Here is an 18,860-nt window from a genome sequence, read left to right as displayed (position 1 = left end):
GGTGGTATAAAACATTGTGAGAAACGGCTCCCTCTGAAGTGCCATAGATTTCGAGAAAGAAGTAACAATTGACAATTACCAATAGTGTCCACTGCCTTTAACAATTACCGTCTTGACTTCAAGACTATCCCTAATAGGAATACACAATCTGAGAAACCTTACTGGTGGTAATGCTTTTCATTACATAACCGCATTACTTCAAATTAAAATTATGTCAAAATGCTTTATATTGTAAAAGCTGCTGTAGACTTGTAACAAAAAGTTGTTATTACCATTGGACACTTTCGGAACAGAAAAAAAATCACAGATTTAAAAATAACTCACAGGGTTTACAGAAGGTAACTTTTTGAGAAAAAATTTAAACAATATCAATTCTCGATATCGAGAATTACGGATTTATTTTAAACACATGTCACGACACGGCGAAACGTGCGGAAACAAGGGTGGGTTTTCCCGTTATTTTCTCCCGACTACGATGACTGATTGAGCCTAAATTTTCACAGGTTTGTTATTTTATATATAAGTTGTGATACACAAAGTGTGAGCCTTGGACAATACTGTTTACCGAAAGTGTCCAATGGCTTGAAGAGTGATTACCCAACGTAAACCTTGCCCTTTAAAGGCAGTGGACACTATTGGTAATTACTCAAAATAATAAATTAGCATAAAACCTTTCTTGGTGACAAGTAATGGGGAGAGGTTGATGGTATAAAACATTGTGAGAAACGGCTCCCTCTGAAGTGCCATAGTTTTCGAGAAAGAAGTAATTTTCCACGAATTTGATTTCGAGACCTCAAGTTTAGAACTTGAGGTCTCGAAATCAACCATCTAAACGCACACAACTTCGTGTGACAAGGGTTATTCTTCTTTCATTATTATCTCGCAACTTCGACGACAGATTGAGCCTAAATTTTCACAGGTTTGTTGTTTTATGCATATGTTGAGATACACCAACTGTGAAGGCTAGTCTTTGACAATTACCAATAGTGTCCACTGCCTTTAAACTACTAAACACAAAAGTTAATGTGTAGCAAAAACGAGTTACCAGAAGAAACCAAAATGTCTCCGTTTGGGGTAATGATTAATTGGGTCTGACACATTTGAAGTTCTTTACAAAAATCCTTTATTGTTTAAAACATATATTTATATTGCAAATTCCTCAGCACAATTGGCGACAATTAAACAGGATGTTGAATTTTAGACTTGTAGAAATCCAAACAAATAATAGCGTTTACTTTTGGTTTGTAAAAGCAACAAGGTATGAAATCAGCATAAGTTATTAATGATAATAATAATAAAACCACATTATTTTATTGTGCGCATTTCACCATAAAATGTTCAAAAGCGCTTTACAAAAATCTACAACAGCATAAAAATCAGCACAATCGAGAAAAGACAACAAAAAGAGTAATAAATAACAATATTACAACAACAACAAAATTACCAAAAGCTTAATGTGAAAAAAAAGTCTACAAAGTAAAATTTTAAAATAAAAGTAACGTCACCGACCATGTTTTCTTCTTACTACATGACTTGGGCCGACTTTTTTGGGAGTTGCTCAAGACTGTTTATAAATGTATAATAAAGTTATTTAATATATACTTGTGATGAAAATGAAGACTTCAACCCAAAGGTATGTTTCAAAATCTATTGACAAATGTCAGTGCGTACATACGATTTGTAGTCAAAACGGATTACATTACTGTCCGTCATCAACGATTAAGCAACCATCCGTACAAGTCTTAGGTCACGAGACCGGTCTCGGTCTCCCCACCAGCCCCCCCCCCCCCCCCGGACTACCGGGTCTCGACTGTCACACTGATCCATACACAGCAATTTAGAAACACTTTCGGTGGACGATTGAGGGACCACTCTCATCATATTCCTGTTTGTTGATCCACATCTGAGTGAACGTCGACAGAGAAGCCAAGATGGATCCACCCATCCACACCGAGTACTTCCTCTCAGGAGGTGCTATGGTCTTCACCTTCACAGAGTCAGGAGCAAGGGCAGTCACCTCCTTATTCATCCGGTCAGCCATGCCTGGGAACATGGTGGAACCCCCGGACATCACCAAGTTACTGAACAAGTCCCTGCGAATGTCCATGTCACATTTCTGGATGCTGTTGAAGACTGCCTCGTGGATACCCGTTGACTCCATACCAATAAAGGAAGGTTGGAACAGCACCTCTGGGCATCGGAACCTCTCACTGCCGATGGTGATAACTTGACCATCAGGTAGCTCGTAGCTTTTCTCCAGGCTGGAGCTTTTCTGTGAAGTGACCATCTCCTGGTCGAAGTCGAGAGCTGAGTAGCAAAGTTTCTCCTTGATGTCACGGACAATCTCCCGCTCAGCTGAAATAGATTAAAAACACGGCAATCAATCAAACTATCGGTCTTTAAATATACACGTCGTACGTTGAAGACTGCCTCTATTCGAATTCTTTCAGAGAGAGTTGAATCCGCAGGGAGAGAAAAATTCATTCAAACCAAGTACTTTTTAAAACAATTCAATGTTCAAAATAATTTGTTTGTGCTTTAACATTAAGGCTTTTGCCAACTCCTCCGTCATGATGTACACTGTGATTTGTATATTTTAAATATTGTTGCAACCCTCCCCCATGGTTATCACATGATTAAAGACACTGGACACTATTGATACTTAGTGTATCTCAACATATGCATTAAATAACAAACCTGTGAAAATTTGAGCTCAATTGATCGTCGAAGTTGCGAGATATTAATGAAAGAAAAAACACCCTTGTCACATGAAGTTGTGTGCTTTCAGATGCTTGATTTCGAGACCTCAAAATCTGATTTTGAGGTCTTGAAATCAAATTCGTGAAAAATTTACATCTTTCTCGAAAACAACGTTACTTCAGAATGTTTTATACTATCAACAGTCCCCATTACTCGTTACCAATGAAGGTTTTATGCTAACAATTTTTAAGCAATTACCAATAGTGTCCACTGCCATTAGAGTCTCATAGGCCTACCTGAATTGGAGAACGAGTACCCTCGCTCCGTCAGAATCACCATGAGGTAGTCGGTGAGGTCTCGACCGGCCAAGTCGATTCTCTGGATTGCATGAGGTAGCGAGTAACCCTCGTAGATCGGCACAACGTGTGAAACACCGTCACCAGAATCAAAGACGATGCCGGTGGTCCGGCCGGACGAGTAGAGGGACAGGACGGCCTGGATGCTGACGTACATCGCCGGAACGTTGAAGGTCTCGAACATGATCTGAAAGGAGAAGGTATGAGCTGCATTAAAGGTATCGGACTTGTTTGGTTATTTTCAAAGACCAGTATTCTCACCGGTGTACCCCCAACATAATGCATAAATAACAAGTATGTGACTAGTTGGACTCAATGGTCAAGAGTTGCAATTAGAGAATACTGAAAAAAGAAAAAACACCCTTGTTGCCCCAAATTGGCTGATTTAAGATGGCCCATAAAAAGATTCAGGCGTGAAGTCCTATATACAATATTTTAGTGTGAAATTACCTCTTTTCCAAAAACTACGTTAATACTTCAGAGGAAGCCGTTTCTCACAATGTTTTATACCACCAACAGCTCTCCGTTGCTTGTTACAGAGTAAGTGTTAAATGCTACAATTATTTTGAGTTAAATTACCAATAGTGTGTATACATTGAGTAGTTATTGATGTGAGCGTCTGTCTCGTATGAACAGAAATGTGAAATGTGAAACAATAGTCTCTAACCAACTTCAGTATTTCAAAGTGAATTATTTCATTTACAGAAATAATGGATATCGTAATGTTCTCAGATCATGTTTTGCAGGTAAATTTGCACTATGAATTTGCAAAAATAAATACAAATAAATATCCTAAATACCTGAGTCATTTTTTCTCTGTTGGCTTTGGGGTTCATAGGTGCCTCAGTCAGCAAGACAGGGTGTTCCTCTGGTGCCACACGTAACTCATTGTAGAAGGTGTGGTGCCAGATTTTCTCCATATCGTCCCAATTGGTGACGATACCGTGTTCAATGGGGTACTTGAGGCTCAGGATCCCTCGTTTGCTCTGGGCTTCGTCTCCGATGTAGCTGTCTTTATTTCCCATTCCCGGCATCATTACCTGTCGGGGAAAAGGGATAATATATATGTTAACCTGTTGACTTAGTATGTCAATATATTCACACCAACGCATGGTCCTAGAGTGAGGCGGCGACTGTACTGCTTAATGATACTGGACACTATTGGTAATTGTCAAAGACCAGTCTTTTCATTGACATGCGCCTTTGAACAGCTTTGCCTGGAATTGTCGCAGTATAAATCAATTTTAATTATTATTATTATTATTCTCACTTGGTGTATCTCAACATATGCATACAATAACAAACCTGTGAAAAATTGAGCTCAATTGGTCGTCGAAGTTGCGAGATAACAATGAAAGAAAAAACACCCTTGTCACACGAAGTTGTGTGCTTTCAGATTATTTACCAGAGTAGTTACCAATAGTGTCCACTGCCTGAAAAGTGCGTGTAAAGCTGATTTTGGCTGCTCTCAAACTTTTCTACCATGGTATACATGAACTCTGAAAGGTTCACTGAAGCAAAAAACATGTTGTGTGGAAATGGGTTAGCAGACTCAGCTCCTACAAAAGTAGATCAAATGTTGACCAAACTTTTTGCACGGCTTACCAGTTCATTTTCTATGGGGCTTCGAAGTTAATGGTGACTCTACAGGTCGAAGACACACCCCAACTTATGCTGGCAATGAAGTTACCGTGCTATTTTTCTTAAAAACTATATATGTTACTTTGAGGGAGCTGCTTTATCCTACAACAGCTCTCCATTGCTCGTTACCAATTAATACCAAGTAAGTTTTTATGTTAACAATTATTTTGAGTAATGTTGCCCAGTGCCTTTTTAAACAGCCTAGACATTTTTTGTGGGGAAATAAATGTACCATAAAAAAGTGAACCTCTTTGGTTTCTTACCATATGACGAGGACGTCCCACTACGGCTGGGAACACGGCACGGGGCGCGTCATCACCGGCGAATCCTGCCTTGGTCATACCAGAACCGTTGTCGATCACAAGGGCCGGTATTTCATCATTGTCGAACGTAGACATGATGCTTGCTTGGTGGTGGGTTTTCTTTCTTAAGGTGTGTAGACAATACTCTGTAAATAGAAATAGTGCACTGAGATTATTGCACTGAAATAACCATGTTCTGCATGGTAACGGTCTTTTCTTGATCTTTTGGGGGGAAAATCTTAGGTAGAAAATATCCAGTAGGCCTGAATAGAATTATTGCAGTGAGTTAATTTTAACTTCTTTTTTTTTATATTTTGCTCTGGTTTCGGTCATCTCTTTATAGTCTTGTAGAATTTTTTCAGAAGTGAGATGTGATATTTTGCAAATCTGCAATACCAAAAACAAGGCCAATAAACTGATGTAAGTAGTTTTGTGAAAAAAAAAATGGAAAAAAGTGGGTTTGCTTGTTGTCATGCATGACCAAGACAAGTTGATAATCTCAAAATATTGAAAACGCCGTGTTAGGTTTATAGAAAGCCAAACATAAATGGACCCTTCCCATGAAATATGCTAATTACATTCACGCATGCGTACAGACCCTGTTGGTTGGCAAACGCCATAGAGTTGTGTACTAAGCAGACGCGCAATTGCGGCTGCGTCACGCAGCCATTGGTCGTGTACAAAACAGCGCGATAATCCCTCATTTTGCCAACCAAAACGTTAGTGCGCACGCCTTATGTGCAATTTACATAAATTTCATGGGAAGGGTATACAATATTGTCCAAAAGGTCACATAGAATAATGATAATAATAATTTCAAAAAGGATCATTGCCCTTCACAAACAAACAAAAAACAATATTATCAATTATAACGCACAGGAATAAATAGGTTTTGAGATTGCGTTTGAAGGCATCAACTGTTGGTAAGGATTTGTATGGTCTGTGGTAACTGGTTCCAGAGAGTTGGCCCGAACGAACTGAACGATCCATCGCCTATCTGTTTGTTACTCTTTGGGATGGTAAGACGAGTAGTGTCCCGGTTCGATCGCAGGCCTTCACTTCACTTCATGGTGTATGGGTGCCAGAGCAATCTTTCAGATAGACCGGTGTCAGATGCAATTGTGTCCGCCATGCAATACTGTTCGCTCCAGACACTTTTGCATATGCAATCGTGTCCGGGGGACAACATGACTGTGCATGTATGTGAGCCCGTAAGCGAGCGTGCATGCACGTATATGCAGCATGAATATTCACGTATTATAATTGCAGCGAATACCAAACGGCCGAACATTTCCCATGTCATTCATGTCATGCACTTAATAGCTTGTAAATAAATGGCGAACGTGTTCCGTCGACCAAGGGCGTTTAATTTATTGCAAGGCAGTTTTGCACGGGGGGCGGACACAACTGCATATGCAAATGTGTCCGGGCGGACACAATTGCATTATGCAACAGCGTCAGGGCGGACACGATTGCATATGCAATACCGTCTGGCGGACATTATTGCATATGCAATAATGTCCACCGGATAGTATTGCATAGAGGACATAATTGCATGCGACACTGGCGACAGATCGTTCAGAGCTTGATAGATGTAGAAAAGTGTTGTAAACTTGATAAAAAAAATGAACACTTAGAAAAAAATAAGACTCACCTAAAATGGATCCCACTGGTCGCGGCACTGGTCAAGCTAGCTGGGGTGAAAGTGGAACACGGTACTTCGAAAATAGTCTTCAAAAACCCTTAAACAGTAAACGTTTACAGTATCTTCTGATCTCTTATGCGAAAATAAACTGTTTACTTCGAATGCTCGCAAAGTGGTTTCTTGTCTTCTTCAAGCCGAGCTAGCCCATTTTTATACTTTTTTTTAATTTCAGAAAGAAACTTCCATTGCCTTATATGGCAAAGACTGGGTAGTCCCTCGGCTACATGTGTTTGAATACTCATGGCTTAATATGGCAAGAAGTGATCCCTCAGTAATCACACTCGGCTACCTGTGAGTCATTATAGTAGGATTTTTTATTTGCACAGTTACATCATTTTTAGTTTATCACCCGATGTTTGATCAAGTGATCAATGATGGTTTTTTTCATAACACACAACATCACCAGAGGAAGGCTCTGTTAGGCCAAATAAAAATAAAATTATGTTTAGCGTCGCAGCCCGCTAACGTTTTAGAGGCCGTTTTTCTTTTTTTCTTTTTTCCTTTAAAGGCAGTGGACACTATTGGTAATTGTCAAAGACCAGTCTTCTCACTTGCTGTATCTCAACATTATGCATAAAATAACAAAACTGTGAAAATTTGAGCTCAATTGGTCGTCGAAGTTCTATTAATGGGGGAAAACCTTGTCACACGAAGTTGTGTGCTTTTAGATGCTTGATTTCGAGACCTCAAATTCTAAATCTGAGGTCTCGAAATCAAATTCATGAAAAATTACTTCTTTCTCGAAAACTATGTCACTTCAGAGAGAGCTGTTTCTCACAATGTTTTATACTATCAACCTCTCCCCATTACTCGTTATAAGGTTTTATGCTAATAACTCTTTTGAGTAATTACCAATAGCGTCCACTGCCTTTAAACAAGTTTTGCTTACGGAAATTAATCATCACATTATTTTAACGATCTCAGGAAAAACAGCCGTTTGTATACAAGAATATGTCGGGCAGCAATAAAAAAAAAAATTTTTTATAGACCCCTCCTTTCTTTTTTTCAAAAAGGGAGGACGCTTAACATGTTTTTGTTTCATTTGGCCTTACTATAACTCGAGTCGAACCACTACAAATGTACATCATGACTCGTACACACACACTTAGAGAAAGGGTTGTTAAACAGGGGGCTGGTCATCTCGCCACCTAGCAAGCTCGCCACCAACAAAGTCGCCCCCCCCCCCGCAAAGTCGCCCCCTAACCGGCTCGCCCCGAGTTGTTACAAAGTCGCCCCTGACAATGTCGCCCCCAAAAATGTCGCCCCCTAACAAAGTCGCCCCCTGACAATGTCGCCCCCAGCCAATGTCGCCCCCTAGCAAAGTCGCCCCCAGAAAATAATGAGTGGTTAGGGTTAGGGGTAGGGTTAGGGTTAGGGTTAAGGTTAGGGTTAGGGTTAGGGTTAGGGTTTAGGGTTAGGGTTGGGTTAGGGTTAGGGTTAGGGTTAGATCTTCCACAAGCACATTACTTCAGATGGGAATTTTTCTGAAAATGTTTTAACTATATTTTTTTACCATAATTATTGTAGCCTTAATTATTTTCCGAACAACATCTGGGGGCGACTTTGCTCGGGGGCGACATTGGCTGGGGCGACGTTGTCAGGGGGCGACTTTGCTAGGGGGCGACATTGTTTGGGGGTGAGATTGCCAGGGTGCGACTTTGTTTCAACCCGGGGCGAGCCGGGTAGGGGGCGACTTTGCAGGGGGCGACTTTGTTGGTGGTGAGCTTGTCAGGTGGCGAGATGACCAGCATTCGTTAAACATCTTGTTATTTTTATCGATGATATTTTTTTCCAGGGATTCGGGTCTCTGTACACCACTCGATCGGTGACGTCCCTAACACCATATAAGGCATTCTTGTGAGGCAGCTTGTTATGTTTATCGATGAGATTTTTTTCCCAGGGATTCAAGCCTCCCTACACCGATCGATCGGTGAGGTCCCACACGCACCATATAAGGCGAGGTCATATTATAGGTGAAATTAGTCATGGTTTTAGTGAGACCCGTATCGTCAAGCTTCAATGGGCACCCCCATTGTACTGTGCCGTGCACAAAAACTATTGGTTTTGTTGGTGTTGGCTCTGGTTTGGATCGTTCGTTCCTCCTGGTCGACCCCGGGGGTGTGGCGTTTTCTTTTTCCAGGACGAATGTGTGCAGATAATTACCCACGTTCGTCCTAGAGAAGGAAAAAACACCACAAACCGGGGTCGATCCGGGGAAGCTAAACGAACGCACCCCGAAAAGTGAGTCTTATCTCGAGCTAGGATGAGTTACTGATACCAACTTAGGACTAGTCATACGTTTTTAAGATCTCCGGGACTTTCCTTACTCTATGTGAAATCGATACTGCCATAACATGCAGTGCAAATGCTATATATATTCTAAAATACACGGGGAAGTACTTAGAGAAGTCTCACCACTTTTTCCAGTAAAGGGGCACTTATTTTCGGACTCTCGAACTTTAATTCGTTGCTCAATTTACAATGGGGAGTCTGTGGGCCCGTCGAGTTATCCCCCCCCCTCCAAGCCAAAAAACCCCTAGTACACCAGTGTTATTATTTTCCAAAAGTTGGAAGTCGAACCGCCCCGTTCAAAATTGGGCACAGGTTTGACACCGAAACCCTGGGCCCAATTTCATTGAGCTGCTAAGCACAAAAATTTGCTTAGCATGAAATTTCTTCCTTGATCAAAACAGGGTTACAAACAAAATTTCCATTTGTTGCATATTGCTTGTTACAGGTATTCAGCTGATGTTTACTCATCCTGAAAATCATGTAGAAATGTTGTTGGTAATCCGGTTTTAATCGAGACAGAAATGTCATGCTAAGCAAATGTTTGTACTTAGCAGCTCTATGAAATTGGACCCTGTTCGGAGGCAAGGAGGCAAGGCCCACATCAAGCCAGTGAGGCCGTTACATAACCAAACAAAATCATTTCGTCCCTATATAGTTTTGCATAAATATACCCATTTTCCATTGGCAGGGTCATCGATACAAACCTTATGGGTTTCTAGAAGGCCCTCCGCCTAATATGTATTATTTTCTTCCAAGTCAATGTTTTATGACTTGTTGTCCACTTGAGTTGAAATTAATAAACAAACAAAAAAATATTACAACAGTAGTCTGAGTGTACCCTGTTATTACTTTTGAATAGTCGACAGCAAGGGGTTAAAAATGTCGACTGCGAGCATGATTTGTTGGAAAGTCTCACCCAGACTAGTTCCTTTCCAAAATGTTATCAATAGTTAAAATGAAAATGATTTTCTTGTCCGTTTTCCATCAATTCTATAATCCGCACACTGTGTAACCTTCAATTGTGTATCCATCATTTGGTTTCCTTTTAAGAATCAGCGTGGGATTAGAATTAAAGGTAAGAATTATCACAACATGAACAAGTTAAAAAACTCAGCAAATTGTTTTCTTCTATAATAATGGCGCCAGGAATCCCCCGCAAAGAATTAATGAGATTTGTCCAATGAAGTGATGACGTTCGTCTTCGCCTTCTCGCTAACTTGAATGCATTGTCAAATACATTTAGATCATACTAGACATAGCCCCCCCCCCCCCCCAAAAAAAAAAAAAAATAAATAAATAAATAAATAAATAAATAAATAAATAAATAAATAAATAAATAAATAAATAAATAAATAAATAAATAAATAAATACACAGCAAAGAAAAACATGCAAAGCTCGTTTTTTAGCAATAAATTCAAAAAATGTTGGTAAAACATAGGCCTCTACTGTCATGATAACATCGTAGTGTTTTCCTCGAAGCGTCTACGTACAGTCTCGATATATAGACAGTTGAAATGTATTATTTTGTTTTCAAGCAGGTGCGCTTTCAAATACACTTATTTGACACCTTTGGTAGAATGTCAAAGACCAGTATTCTCACTTCCCAACATAAGCATACAACAACAAATCTGCGAAAATAATGACTGGACTAGTGGTCAATGTTGCAAGAGAACAATGAAAGAAAGAAACACCATTACTTGCACAAACTAGTTTGCTTTCAGATGCCTTAAAGCCATTGGACCCTTTCGGTTCAGAAAAAAATAGAAGTCCACAGATTTACACATAACTTGCAGGGTTTACAGAAGGCAATGGTGAAAGACTTCTCTTGAAATATTATTCCATGAAATGCTTTACTATTTGAGAAAACAGCAAAACAATATAAATTCTCGTTAACGAGAATTACGGATTTATTTTCAACACATGTCATGACAAGGCGAAACGTGCGGATACAGGGGTGGGTTTTCCGTTGTTTTCTCCCGACTCAGATAACCGATTGAGCCTAAATTTTCACAGGTTTGTTATTTGATGTAGAAGTTGTGGTACACAAAGTGTGGGCCTTGGACAACACTGTTTACCGAAAGGGTCCAATGGCTTTAAAACGGGCTGTAGGCCTGAATGTCTTTTAATAATTATTCGAGGGAAAAATACCTCTTTCACTAAAACAACGTCATTTCACTTTTTCGTACGGAGCTTTTAACTCTAGCCTCCGAGCAGCCACGGGAAACAAAAGTACACGCTGAATTCACTGGGTGCGATCGGAATTAGGCAGATTGTATTACGGGTAAATATAACTGTGTTTTGGGGCACAATTCTTGTCCTTATGGTCTGTGTCTACTTTATCGGGTTGATGGGTACAGTGAGTTTCCATAGGCAAAGACCGGAGAGGGAGACAGATCGGTTTTCCCTATAGCCCTATAAACCTTTCTTTTGTTGATAAACAAACCGCCTTGGTTGGCATGGTCGGCCGAATGTTAGTAAAACGCTAAATCTTAAAAACAGATGTTTTAACCAAATTCAGCATTTTCTGCAAACTTTCAGTTAAACAAAATACCTCTCATAATTATTTGTTTTGTTTTTAACGAAATCGGCGAATTTGGTTACATTGTTACAAAAAATAGCGATCTTTTCTTAATTTGCACTAACGGCTTTCCATAGTTTTCCAATCTGGGTTGGCAAAAACTCGGGCTGTGACGTTGCAAAAGAAAGGTCTATATAGGACTCTTCCTCTGTCCTGTATACAAAGTACAAAAGTGTAAAGGCCGAGTTATAGTCGGTCGCGCGATGGTCGGACGTCGGAAATCTAGACGCGCGATCATAAAAAGACACGGTTTTTAAGCCTCAGTCTTAGGATTGCGCGCAAGATTTCCGTCGCGCGACCATCGCGCGACCGACTATAAACTGGCCTTAAGGCCGCCATCAGAGCTAATTTCACAGGGGGTGGTGTGGGTGATATCTTTAAGACGCGCTTGTTGGGCATTGTTACGGGCTATACACTGCAAAAACTGGGATGTTATAGTTACCGAATAGAGAATCAAAATTAACATCATATGGTTTCAAAATAGCACTAATGTTATTATTTTTGCAGTAATGGATGTTATAGTAACACTCTAATATATTCTGTTTAAATTTTGATTCTTTTGTTTGTATTTATATTTGACATCATCCATGGTGTCAGTTTAACACGCTAGTTTTTTGCTGAAGACGAGCAGAGTATACTGTTCGAAACGTCGAGACCAAACCGGCTCTTTTCAGAGCCAACAATCACACAAATGAGATTAATACATGGTTGTACCCGCAAGTTTACTATTTATTTATAGTTTCTTCTTACCCCAGTTTTTGCGGAGTACGGAGTTCTTGTGGAGTCCCATCCGACATGGAGTTTTTTTTTTTTTATCAAACGTACATGTACATTTGATCATTCTCTAAGGCAGTGGACACTTTTGATATTGTCAAAGACCAGTCTCCTCAATTGGTGTATCTCAACATATACATAAAATAACAAACCTGTGAAAGTTTTAGCTCAATTGGTCGTCCAAGTTGCGAGATAATAATGGAAGGAAAAACACCCTTGTCACACGAGGTTGTGTGCGTTCAGATGCTTGATTTCGGGACCTCAAATTATTAATTGAGGTCTTGAAATCAAACTAGTGGTAAATTACTTCTTTCTCGAAAACTACGTTACTTCGGAAAAAAGCCGTTTCTCACAATGTGTTATACTATTAACAACTCCCCATTGCTTGTTACCAAGTAAGGTTTTATGCTAATAATTATTTTGAGTAATTACCAATGGTGTCCACTGCCTTCAATTGGTGGAATGCGCCTGTGTCGTACCTTTTTGGGCGTATAGTTTACTTCGGCAAAGCTCCCAAATTTAATATAGGAGTCCTATAATAAAACAAACACCTGACACATATCGTTCGTGCATTGTCACAGGATATACACTCAGTGAAGTGTTGACATTTTCCATTTTGACGAGGTGAAGTCGAGTGAAAAGGGAGTTGTCAAGATTTCATCTCGTTTAGTTTCAGCAACAATGAACTCAATTTCGAGTGCGGTTTCCAAAGCTAACGTATTTTCTTTTTAAGCTGTTGTCTTCGCATTAAAGTGACAGCCTTTTTCTTTATGAGATGTTAAGATTTCCGTTTCTTTCTGAACTTAATTTATTTTCTATAAGAAAATAATAATCTGCTATAAGTCTTCTTATAAATTTGAAGGCTCAATTGAATAGAGTAGAGTATTAACGAATTACCGAAACAAGAGGCTTACAGAACCCCCTCTTTTTTGTTGGTTATTTTATTTACTATGTGTACGTTTGTACTTCCTGATTTTAACTGTCGGTTGCAAGTTGATATAAAGGCAAACTTATAGATTCAGATTGGAGAATGCCAACGTAATATTTCTTGAATTATTGGCAACTATCAAGAAATAAACAATAATAGTCATAATTATGTGAAAGTTTATGTGAATACAGTGTTCTGCTTAAAGGTACTGGGGTGGATTTCACAAAGGTAGTCCTAACTTAGGACTAGTCTTAGGCAATGCTAAGAGATAGGACCAGTCCTAAGTTAGGATGAGTTACTGGTCCTAACTTAGGACCAGTCCTTTCTCTTAGCATTGCCTAGGACTAGTCCTAAGTTAGGACTACCTTTGTGAAATCCACCCCTGAACACTTTTGGTTGTTACTCAAAATAAAATGTGATTGCACTGAAACATTTGAAAATCACAACAACAAATTTAAAACACAAGCAAAACCAGACTATTGAAGAAAACAAACCTGCACCCACAACAAAACACCGTAGCAATGAGAGGGACGGACAGCAATTTACAAATAAAAACCATAGAAGTAAGTCGTATAGGCCATACTCGTGTTGAATTTGAATGCTCGAATGTTGAAATCAATTGCCCATGAACTAAAAAGAAAAATAACATCAGCCACAAAATCCGGAGCGATTCGATGACTTAATCTTATTACACATGTTGAGAAAAGTTGGTATGGTATGCAATTATAAGAATATTTAAGAATCTCGATCTTGCAATACTGAATGTCTTATTTTTCAGAGTAACTGTTTTATAACCCACCCCTTACGACACACTAGGTACCCAAACGCTTATGTTGCTATGGGTATAGTCAATGGCTGCCATATAGTTCATTGGTTGCTATGGGTATAGTTAACTGGTTGCTATGAGCGAAGCACATCGTGTCTTGCACGACATCATGTGAACAACCAGAACATGATGCACTCTTAACCAAATCACAAGTCAGAATTTAACATGATGTTTTAATCACTGTGATGTGCATCCCACTGACTCGGGAGGGTGGGCCGCGTCAGTCTTGACGTAAATGCAAAACAGCATTGCCAACAGTCTGCTTCACAATCACGCCTACAAAAATAAGCAAGACAGCAAATTGTGCTATTTGATACAAAACCTCACACCGAATGCAATCTTACAGTTACTTTACGAGATCTCCGAGCTTAAAGGCTTCTCCGGCACAGTCACCCAACACCTCATGTACCGTATCCGACTGGAGACGAAATCATCAGAAAACTTCACAGATGGGATCGAGTTGAAGCTGATGAGATTGTTGTGAGAATAGACCGCCACGAGCTTGACTTTGTATCTGACTTTATCAACGGTGATGAAGGACTTGAATAATAAACCAAGTTGAGCTGAATAGACTTTAAACACCCTGGATTGTTAAATTACTTGGTTTGCGGTAACACCATGTGTGTATCTACTTGCCAGTAGTGTTTTTAGAGAACTGTCTTGTTGCATATTTAACTACCGCGGTAGATTTTTGGAATCCGGGAGACTTCTCAGTTCAGAAAAAGAACTTCCCTGCTTTTTAACCCCAAAATCGGCCGGGACTATTACTTTTAGCTTTTATTTGATCGTTTGCACTACCGTGGAGTGAGTTCTCAATAATTGGTCTCAACGTTTCGACTAGCTTGCTCTATAATAGTCATCATCAGGAGACAGCATTGGTTTTCAATAACTTGGGAGGAGTTGTGTTCTGAATCATGGGGGAGATAAGGAATGGGATGCAGTGCGAGTACGACAACGTGTTGAACCTCACGGCAGACGCCGAAGCAGCGGGCTACGTTGTCGCCATCACCGAGCAATGGGGCATCATCGTCGGCATGCTCCTGGTCCTCGCCTTCGGTCTCCCCGGCAACCTCGCTTTCCTCTTTGTCATCTACAGACTGCCCCACATGCGTACCATCACCAATTTTTTCCTGGCCAACCTGGCCATTGCAGACATCTCCTTTCTCCTGGTGACTGTGTTCATGTACATGATATTCCTGTCCAGCCCCATCCGTAGCGACTACAGTGTGGCGAGCATCTTCAGCTGCGTCGGTGTTTTCGTGGCGCCTCATATCACGTACTTTACCTCTACGTGTTGCGTGACTGTGGTATCTCTAGAGCGGTTTTACGCCATCTGTAAACCACTCCAACACCGTGCCGTCAACACCAAATCCCGAGCCAAGCGCCTCCTGCTACTCTCATGGGTCATCGCGGCGATATTGACGGCCATCGCGATGCCCAAGTACGGCGTCCTGGAGATGTCGTGTATCATCTGGCCGGACGACGAGAAGTACCAGGATTTACCGGTAACTCTCGGATACTGCCGACCTGTCATCCCCTGGTGGTTGGTTGTGGGTGAGGTTGCAACCCTCTCACCATTCGCCGTGGCTCTCCCGTGTAATGTTTTCATGTACGTTCGCATCATCCACACGCTCAGCTCGCGCTCTGTAACTAAGGCGAACAGTTCACAGAGTTTTGCCCCTCAAGCTCTACAAGTCCGCAACCAAGTCGCCCGCATGCTCATTATCAACGGTATGGTATTTTTCATTTGTCAAGCTACAAACCAATTCGTCACTGCTATGTACATCATATCGTCAATCAATGGTGACAATGTGAATGACATCTACGACAGGTATGCCACTGTCCTGGACGTTGGTCGCATCGCTGTTTTCGTCAACTCGGCAGTCAATCCGATAATTTACACCTTGTCGAGCCAACACTACCGCAAGGCGTTTAGAGAGGCGTTCAGCATCCCTCCCAAGAAATCGAAAGTTACTTCCAAGAAAGCTGAATTTCCCGCTCCTCGGAAAACTGCCTCACCGGATGTCAATCGCAGTGTCGACCCCGCCTTGCCTTCATTTCGTCTACAACATCAGCAGGGCGCGTACTCCACCGAGGACCGAAGCACGCACCTCGGAAACGACCACGACAACGAGTCCAATAAACACAAGTGCACAACCGCTGAAATTGAAATAGGGTTCGAAAATGAAGGGTTTCAGGAAATGCCTAGCGATTTTGAAGCGGAAAAAGGTGGAAGAAATGAGGAACACATGGACGATACAGTTGGTGAATACAACAAAGAAGATGTAGGAGTAGCTGATTTGGCTCCATTTACGCCCATCATAAGCTCCACAGAGGACATCAAGGTTTTCGTCAGCGACGTCACAAAGTAGAACTGCATATTGTTTGTCTTTTACATGTTACGGAAGCGTATTGCCGCCACACATGAGAAAACAAAAAAAATGTTCTCTTTTAGTCCTACACGATAACTTATCGTGTACGTAAAATGACAAATCCAAACTTATCGTGTACGTATATGAAACATCTAAACTAATCGTGTGTGTACACGACAAATCCAAACTTACCGTGTATACGTCATGTACGTACACGATATAAGAGTACAAAGCCCTCTACAAAGCCAAATGAAGTTGAAACACAAAGCTTCAGTTTTTAAAGCCATTGGACACTTTCGGTAAACAGTATTGTCCAAGGCCCACACTTCGTGTATCACAACTTTTATATAAAATAACAAACCTGTGAAAATTTAGAATCAATCGGTCATCGGAGTCGGGAGAAAATAACGGGAAAATCCACCCTTGTTTTCGCACGTTTCGCCGTGTCATGACATGTGTTTAAAATAAATCCGTAATTCCCGATATCGAGAATTGATATTGTTTTCTCAAAAAGTAAAGCATTTCATAAAATAGTAATATTTCAAGAGAAGTCTTTCACCGTTACCTTCTGTAAACCCTGTAAGTTATTTGTAAATCTGTGAACTTTTATTTTTTTTCTGTACCGAAAGTGTCCAATGGATTTAAGTACCTCAAAATAATAATAATTGTCTACGACACTTAAATTCGTTCTCACTGAGCAACACTTAGACTCGTGGACAAGTCGTTAATGGTCCCACGCGGTGAGATAGTCACTGCTCTCGCGCGAACTGGGCCCAATTTCATGGCTCTGCTTACCGTAAGCACAGAATCGGCGCTTACGGAAGGAGGGAATTCTGTGCTTACGGCAAGCGTATTTCACGGGTTAGCGGCGAATTTGGGCTTCTGCGCGTGCATACTCAACATGACTAGTCATTCTACGCTTACAAGGCTAGCGCAGAAATTCGGCGCTTGCACGTAAGCGGGGAATCGCGATCGTAAGCGCAGAGTTCGGCGGTAAGCAGAGCCATGAAATTGGGCCATGCTGGTTGCCGACTTTGGAGTAGAGTCGGGCAGCGCGCAGTAGTCGCACAACAAGCAGTTCGCGCGGAGAGAACCGCTGCAAATCGACTATCTCACCGCGTGGGACCATAAACGACTTGTCCATAAGTCTAAGCAACACTTGACTTCCATGTTATGCACAGTGCACGCATTCTGTACAAATAACGAGTAGGCGTACCTCACAAGCGATACCACGTATTTGTTTGTTTTATTAATTATGCGCGTACACTGTCCTGATCCTCCGTTTTCACGAAATATTACATAAAATGTTGAATACTGGCTAATGTTGTAGTTCTCTGACTCTATTCATTTTGTACTAGTTGTGCAGAAATGCTCCTCCCAAAAAAAGAAATCCTCTTAAGAATTCCTGCCATTCCCAGAACACAATATTAAAACTCAATAAATAGAAGGGTATTCTACACCATGCCCATTTCAAAGTTATCTTTTGGAATTTTTTGTGGTTTCACGAACTAAAGTTGTATGTTTTTTTCTTAACTGCCTAGTTTAGTGTGTACAAGTGAACTAGAATATTCATAAAGCTCAGTCTATACAAGTAGATGAAAACACTCTCATGACTTTGCAGGGGAAAAAATATGTTTATCAAATCCGTGTTTATAGCCGCCATTTTCTTCGTTTTCTTGGCTACTATAGCGGTTTTGTTTGTAATGTTGATATAAATATATATTCATGATCTGAAGTGTACCGTCAATGCATTTCAAGACTATCATCATGCACTTCTTCATAACTTAGGCTGTGTTCAGTTTAGTGTAAGATGTAGCTGCACTCCTCATATAAATGCCATTCAGTATTTTTCTTGCAGTCCATGCTTTTCCTGCATATTACGTGGGCTCAATTGCAAAAAGCCGCTTAAGCAGAAAATTGTGCTTAACAAATTGTCTGCTTAGCAGAAGTGAGCAGGATACAACATTGTACATGTGCCGTCGTAGTTTGGTTGACCTTATCCTGGTTAGCATGATTTGATTGATAGCTACTTTTTGAGCTTAAGCTAAGCAGCTCAGACTATAAAATTGGGCCCTGATGTCACTTCTCCATTTTCTTCTCTGTATCTCTCTCCCTTTTACATGCATGTCCTTGGTTTCCGATCCAGTTATCACATAATGCAAATTGTTTGTGTAATTCGTTTAAAGTTGTTGTTGTTAACAATAGAAACATCTGTGAAGTTAATCTTATAAAAACAATGTTTTAATTGAGCTATACAATTAACCTAAATCGCAGGCAGCTGTTTAATGGTTTGCTGAGGCCATCGGACAGAGAGTTAATTCAAGCCTTAATGAAGAGATTCTATATCCGCGCCCCAAGAGGATTGCTCGAGATTGGCAACTTGGA

The 18,860-nt window shown here is 40.6% G+C and overlaps 2 protein-coding genes across 2 annotated transcripts; one reads left to right on the top strand and one right to left on the bottom strand.

The window, feature by feature from the left end:
- Positions 1-1,795: 1,795 nt before the first annotated feature.
- On the bottom strand, positions 1,796-6,837 carry LOC139945756 (actin, cytoplasmic). The gene is made up of 5 exons (XM_071943152.1): positions 6,654-6,837; positions 4,961-5,145; positions 3,857-4,096; positions 2,997-3,243; positions 1,796-2,355 (listed from the first exon to the last, which is right to left on the bottom strand). The coding sequence occupies exons 2-5, from the start codon at positions 5,093-5,095 to the stop codon at positions 1,838-1,840; spliced, it is 1,140 nt and encodes a 379-aa protein (XP_071799253.1). The 5' UTR covers positions 5,096-5,145; positions 6,654-6,837; the 3' UTR covers positions 1,796-1,837.
- An 8,180-nt stretch (positions 6,838-15,017) lies between these two features.
- LOC139946263 (thyrotropin-releasing hormone receptor-like) lies at positions 15,018-16,475 on the top strand. Its single transcript, XM_071943884.1, has one exon. It carries the CDS (start codon positions 15,018-15,020, stop codon positions 16,473-16,475), a length of 1,458 nt encoding a protein of 485 aa, XP_071799985.1.
- Positions 16,476-18,860: the final 2,385 nt, after the last annotated feature.

Source organism: Asterias amurensis, chromosome 13 (genome assembly GCF_032118995.1).
Source record: "Asterias amurensis chromosome 13, ASM3211899v1".
Lineage (NCBI taxonomy): Eukaryota > Metazoa > Echinodermata > Asteroidea > Forcipulatida > Asteriidae > Asterias > Asterias amurensis.
This window is presented reverse-complemented; position numbering and strand designations above follow the sequence as displayed.

Coding starts and splice junctions, on each gene's coding strand:
- LOC139945756 (XM_071943152.1), bottom strand. CDS start 5,095: ATGTCTACGTTCGACAATGATGAAATACCGGCCCTTGTGATCGACAAC. Junction 3,244..3,856: donor ACAGAGAAAAAATGACTCAG/GTATTTAGGATA, acceptor TTCTCCTTTCAG/ATCATGTTCGAGACCTTCAA. Junction 2,356..2,996: donor GTACTCGTTCTCCAATTCAG/GTAGGCCTATGA, acceptor AATCTATTTCAG/CTGAGCGGGAGATTGTCCGT.
- LOC139946263 (XM_071943884.1), top strand. CDS start 15,018: ATGGGGGAGATAAGGAATGGGATGCAGTGCGAGTACGACAACGTGTTG.